Consider the following 6,591-nt stretch of genomic DNA (forward strand, 5'->3'; position numbering starts at 1 on the left):
TATTCCAAAGTGGATTTTTTAAACTCCTTAGATGATTTTCACTCAGCAAATGAAATGATGGGGCTCGTTGGCCCAGGGCCGTGCAGTGTCCTGGGGTCTGGTGGTGAGTCTGGCTGGTGACAGGTCGGAAGGGCTGCCTTCTGCCTGCCATTGGTGTGTGGTGTTCGGCTCTGTCGGCGCACTCCTGGCGTGAGTGAAGCTACCGTCAGCGTGAGAACCGACAGCTAATTCCACTATATTTTTTGGTTTCCGATTCCTATTTATATGTTTCACTTCATCTTTTTTTAGAACATCCTACCTATTCACAGTTTTGCATCTTTAAAAAAATCTCTTTTCATGGCAAGCCTGGCTTTCCCTTATAAAGAGATTGACAGTGTTGATCTTTGAGATTTAAGAGCCAAATGCTCTTATTATGATTATAGAATAATTTATCTTCCAGATTCATCATTAATATAACACCATTTAAAACTATTTTCAACTCTTGGCAATTAAGATTTTCAAAGTCTGTATTCTTTAATATAAAAATAAAATGTACTAAGTGTTAACATTTTAGAACATGTAAGAAAGCATAAGGAAAGAGCACTTTCAGTTACCTGTAGCCTCACGCGTGGGGATACCTATTCCAATCCGGTGTACTTCCTTTCAGATGCATGTTTTTTATAAATTGCATCCTTTTTCTCCCTTTCAGTGGAAGACGTATAACTCTGCATTTTCCAAGCTGGAGGTCTGGTTCCGGTTCGTCTTCGTGGTGCTCACCTTCATCGTTACCGTAAGTGCCGTTCCCCTGACGAGGGCAGAGTCAGTTGATGAACTGTGACCGTCAAAGCGCGAACTGCCCAGGAGACTCTCCTGAGCTCCGAGACGCTCCGTCCAGTGGCTGACCAGCGTTACTAAGTATTCCGTGTGTCTGCAAGGACGCCGCAGTGCAAAAAGAGGGATGTGGTGTCCTGTAGTAGGGACCTGTGTGCGGTGCGACACTAAGTACAGATCACTGACCTGTAGGCAAACTCTTCTCCGTGTGCAGCGACAAACGCCGGCATCCACAAGCTTAGCGTGACCTTGGGGGAAATGTTCACCCATCACGCACAGGCCGTGCCCACGGAGGCCTGGTCCGTGAGGGCGGGAGCTTATGAATTGGAGGAGGAGAATGTGTGCCTCACGGTGACTTGGGGCCATCTGGGGGTGGGATTCTTCCTGCATCGGCTACCTCTCCATGCTGACGCAGATGGGGTGACATTTCGGAGACGTGTCCACTCTTTGCAGTGGTAGCCACTCCCATCCCCACCCAACGAACACTTGGTGCCTCGCAGACTAACTATACAGAAAGACACAGGCCCATGGGGGTCATGTAGGGAAAGTGCCAGCCTATGGCGACCCGGGACCTGGGTGTGGATGAAGGGCGGGACACAGCCGTTAGAACACACAGAGAGCTGGGGACTGGTCACACCCGGGGCTTCCTGTCGTGAGCTTACCGCAGGAAAGTGGAGAACTGCCATTTACATTTGGTCAGTCAGATGTCTTTGCTGTTTCTCGAAGCATCTCTGGGGCCTGGGGTGCTGGGGCTCAAAGAGCTGGCACCCAGGGCCCTATGTTTTTAAACAAGAGAAACGGTCTGAGCCTAACAGATAGATTGCGGAGATGAGCCATTGTCTAGGCTGTCCAATTGCCTAGAAAAGTATTGGCTTGTGTTAGCGTATAGAAAAAACAACCAAAACAAAACAACATAAGCCCAGGCGTAAAATTCACAAACTGTGCAGTGTTTTAAAGCAGTTGGAAGACACTCGTCCCGTGGGCCACTGCGCCTCCTTCCGGGGGTTTGACACAAGCTCCTTGGATGCTGTAAATGTTGCGCTGTCGTCTGTAAATGTTGCGCTGCTGGGCGCGTGTGGCCCGGGCCCCGGGGAGGCCCTCCTCTGTGCGGCTCCGTGACATTCCTTGCCCCCCCCAGCCCAATGGGGACAGCTGTGACCCTCTGATCCGGGTCCCCTTTGCAGTAGCTCACCATCCTGTCCCAGTTGTCACTAATGCTCTCAGTAGTCAGTTCAGCAAGAGGTTAACTCAGGTCACGGCTGGCACCATGCCCGTCGACTGGGGCAGGCTTATGGTGATACTGCGCCAGGCATGAGCCGAGACCGAGACCATGACCGTGACCGAGGCCCAATCTGGTTTGCAGTGCCTGTTTGGCCACTCCCTCCGGAAGTTTTCCATGAGGGACTGGGGGATCGAGCAGAAGTGGATGTCCATTCTTTTGCCTCTGCTGCTGCTTTACAATGGTAGGTGCTGCTTTTATTCTGGAGCTTTCTCCTTTGGAATTTAGAGCTGACGGACGTCGGAGGCAGCCTGGCCCACGTCTCCAGAAGCGCCTCAGGTGGGGTGGGGGCCCCGCGCATGGGTGGCGTTGCACCAGGACCGAGCAGGTGCCGGGAGCTTTCACAAAGGAGGGCCTGCTTCGGCGGCTAGTACCAAGGAGGGCCACAGATGCGGCCTCCTGGGAACTTGGCCGAAGGTGGCAAACGCCGCGTGTTCCTCTTCCCGCGCTCCAGAAAGCTCTTGCTTCCGGAGCTGCAGCCTCGGGATTCCCAGGCCTGCGGGGCAGCGGACGGTGGGAGTGGACAGCATCGTGCGACTTCACTGGGGCAGTCTGTTCATTGGCTTTAGGTTTTCTGAAAAACAAAACAGCCTTTAGTTCCTGCCTTGCAAGACGCTGGCGGCTGCGCCTCCACCGCACCCTCCCGCCTTTCGTGTTCCAGATCCCTTCTTCCCGCTGTCCTTTCTGGTGAACAGCTGGTTCCCGGGCATGCTCGACGACCTCTTCCAGTCCGTGTTCCTGTGCGCCCTGCTGCTCTTCTGGCTGTGCGTGTACCATGGCATACGGGTCCAGGTGAGCCGCCAAGGACGTGGGACACCATCCCCCGGGCCAGCCTCTGCTGGTCGTCCTGGGAAGGACTTATCCTTGAGAACCTGTCTCCAGCCTGGTCATCAAGAACGCACACTTTGTAGAAATGACTTGAGTATCTGTGATCCAGTGTGCACTAGGATTACTAACTGCTGTGTTCCTTCCGCTTTTTTGCATTTTAGGGAGAAAGGAAGTGTTTGACATTCTATTTGCCTAAATTCTTCATTGTTGGACTATTATGGTTGGCTTCTGTTACACTAGGAATATGGCAGACGTGAGTAATTTTATTATGTGTGATGCTTCAGTATGGAAAGTGTTCAGCCTTGTGGACAGATCCAGAGTTTAACTGTATTTCGTGAACTCATCCAGAAAGGAATCTCTCACCCAGTGTTTCAAGATTGAGTAATGTGGCTTGAACTGAGGGTTCATTTTCACCTGAATGGCATGTGGAGACAGACATGAATCTTCTAGCCTAAGATGGAAAATGCCTCCTGCAGAGAAGCGAAGGCTTCTTCTGTAGGCCGGTGCTCCGGGCAGCTCCCAGTTCGCCACCGTCCACCCGACGTGCCCGTGGCTCCTGTGGCTTGCATCTGTAAACTTTCCCGTCCTTACACCAGCTCCCAAGGTTTCTCTTTGCTGGTATTTTTGTGCTTCTGTGAAACGGTGCCACCGCAGAAGCCTAACGGGTTTTCTGCAGAAACAAGTTCCATTTTAGGGGCGTGTTTTTGACACCTGGCACATCAAGCTAATGGCCCAGTGATGACAGGACTGAGCTCACACCTTCTTTACTTCCCTCTCCCTGCCTGCCTGTCATCTCAGCTATCCAGGTTCATTTTAAATCGGGTTTCATGGAAGTTTATATTTACTTTTATTGCTTTCTTTGTCTGCTCTTCTATTTCCTGGTGCCCATATATGTCATTGAAAGGTACTTAGAAAACAGACCTTAATTAAAATTGCAAGAGAAGCAGTATAGGAATGAAAGATACTGCGACTTCACAGTGCTGACTGTGGACAGACAGCACCGTTAGCATTGTGTGTGTTTTCAATGTGAAATTTAGGATTTCTCATAAATTTAGGATTACTTTTTAAAAATCCCTTACTGTTGGTGAGCGAGTAGTTTATGTTAATGAGTTTTTTAAAATCTAAGAGTATAAAAGAAAAAGTAAACTGGTTATTAATTTATGACTTTTTTGACAACATATTTTTAGAGTTAATGAGTTACACGATCCGACATACCAGTACCGAGTGGACACGGGAAATTTTCAGGTAAGAATTGTGAATGAAGCCTGAGGATTTTTTTTTAAATGGTGTTTAAAAATAATACTAAATTTTGTAACTTAAATTGCACTGTTGACACAAGCTTGATAATTGGCTATTTTGGAAGGACTAGGGAAAGTTCATGGGTGGAAAATTTAGAAAAATGTGTTGGAGTAGCATGAAAAATAAACGTTTAAAAACTCTGTTTTCGCTCCTAGCCCCTTGGTTTGTGGTTGAAGTGCCAGAGCCAGAAGTTGTCAGATTTTAGGAACATTGTAGAACAATTAAGAAAACATTTCTGTTCATTTAGTTCTCTAAAGTAGTGGGAGGTTTCCAGCGAGCAAATGGCCTGGCCGGAGCCTGTCCCTTTTGAACAGGGATCCAGGATGTTTACTTTACACAGAGGCCCATAAGTGACAGTCGGCCCCGAGTGTGGCTTCCCCTCGACCCCCGGTCGTGTGGCATTTCTCTGTGCCTCTCAGCAGCCCCTCCGGCCACAGCTCCCTCTGAGCCCGCTGTGGACCCACAGGGTCTCAGTCGTGTGCCCCGTGCGGTGCAGTCCCGGAGGCACGAGCTGAATCTCGACCTTGGGTGACATCCAGCATTTCTCTGTGGCTTTGCAGAGCCTCCTGGAGAGTGATGGGGAGTGAGTCTGCGGTTCTTTTGGGAACGGCCAGAGACAGAGGGCAGTGTAGTGAATGGTGATGTGCTAAGGCGTCTAACCTGCGTTGAGACCGTGTCATAGAGAACAGTGTAAATGCCTGACCCTTAACCGAAATCCGGGCGGGAGCACAGTAGCCTTTCCAGTCCGTTATTTCTCAGTTGGAGGGGTTTTGAAGGTGGCTGGATGTGTGCCTTCTGAACAGCATGCCATGACCTTTGCCTTCAAAGTGTACACGACCTTGTGATGGAGAAAGAGCATAGAAAATAAAGACCAGTACCGCCAGGAGTGGGGGGCTCCGCCGGATGTGCCCTGTGGACAGCGGGCCCAGGTCACTGGGGGAGGCGGCATCTGTGTGTCCTTTAACTACATTTGGGGGGAGGGGCTGTACCTTGCGTTGGAGAGGTGGGGGAGAGGCGGTCTGGGCCAGGGAGGCGCTGTTCCAGGGTCTTGCGGGCAGGGTGAGGAGGAGGGCGTCGGCCAGTGCCCAACGGCGGGGAGCCCCGAGTCAGCCAGACTTGTGGGGCTCTGCTCCAGAAGCCAGATACCCTAGGAAGGCTCAAGGCCACATCAGGTGAGGGGCAGGGCCTCAGTGGAGGTGACTCTAGTTGGGGGTGGGGACACTAAAGGACAAGGAAGGGACTGTTTGACACATTCTCAGGGCAGAGCCTGCAGACGGAGGTGACAGACCACATATGAGGCTGTTGGTTGAGAGTGTAACCCCCAGATTTCGATAAAATAGTACAGAGTCATGCTGATCTACTGTTCTTAAAGCTTTTGTCTGGTGCAGTCCCCTCATTTTTCATGGAGGAAACTGAGGGTGGCCAAGGTTCTTGCCCCGAGTCCCCCACTCGGAGCTGCGAGCCTGGTTCCCAGGCCCCCAGGGCTCCCCGGACACTTGGCCGGCAGCCCACCTCTCTCCCTAGTCCTCTCTTGTTTCATCTGTGAAAGAGGGTGATGATGGAATCTTCCTGAAGGAGTTGTGAGGATTCGCTTACACAGCGAGGAAGGCGAAGCACTTGGCACAGTGCCAGCCCTGAGAAGGGCTTCATGTCACAGCCACCCGTCTGCCCCATCTCAGTCAGGTGGTCGGGAAGCCAGCCATGAGGGGGCTCAGGAGTCACCACAGCCCCCCTGGGAAGGACAGTGGTCTGGTCTGTTACTGAAGGAAACACTGGAAATCAGAGACTTCTCGGAAGCTGAGAAAAGGCACAGGGACCCACGACTGATCTGGTGAAGTCCCTTTATTTCACAGATGAGAAGATAAATCCCAGACGACAGTCACAGTTCCGACGAGGCGAAGCGGATGCTGGTTTCCTGACCAGCAGTCCTTTGACATGGAGGGGGTTCTGGCTCCAGGAAGAAAGGGCAGGGGTGGAAGATGGCGCGGGTAGCGCACTCCACGGGGGGAGTCTGTGGCTCTAGCAAGAGAGGGTGCGTCACCCACCCTGCGGGCGGTCCCACCTGCCTGCCCACCACAGCCTCTAACCTCAGAACAAAGCGTTCTTGTTTTTTCTGTGAAAAAGTTACCCAGTCCTGTGGTTTCAGACCTGATGTCTTCCAGATGCTCTGGGTCCGCCCCCTCATCTCACAGATAACCAGCAAGTGGTGACTTGCCTGAGGAATTCTCGGGGTCTGGTCCTGGGTTCTTTGACACGTGTCACCATCTTCACAGGCAGAGCAGGGAGCCAGGCCTCACCTCACCCCAGGGACAGAGATGAGTAGGAGCCACTGCGATTTATTGAGCACCTACTACGTTCCAGGCTGTGTGTGTGTG

The 6,591-nt window shown here is 51.6% G+C and overlaps 1 protein-coding gene across 1 annotated transcript in view; it reads left to right on the plus strand.

Moving 5' to 3' along the window:
• TMEM181 (transmembrane protein 181) overlaps positions 1-6,591 on the plus strand; it is a 41,995-nt gene that overhangs the window by 25,812 nt on the left and 9,592 nt on the right. The window contains 5 exon segments of the mRNA XM_039873912.1: positions 689-769; positions 2,174-2,273; positions 2,751-2,881; positions 3,079-3,170; positions 4,105-4,162. Coding sequence (XP_039729846.1) covers positions 689-769; positions 2,174-2,273; positions 2,751-2,881; positions 3,079-3,170; positions 4,105-4,162 — 462 coding nt within the window.

The sequence above is a fragment of the Pteropus medius genome, unplaced genomic scaffold (genome assembly GCF_902729225.1).
Source record: "Pteropus medius unplaced genomic scaffold, Ma_sr-lr_union100, whole genome shotgun sequence".
Classification (NCBI taxonomy): domain Eukaryota; kingdom Metazoa; phylum Chordata; class Mammalia; order Chiroptera; family Pteropodidae; genus Pteropus; species Pteropus medius.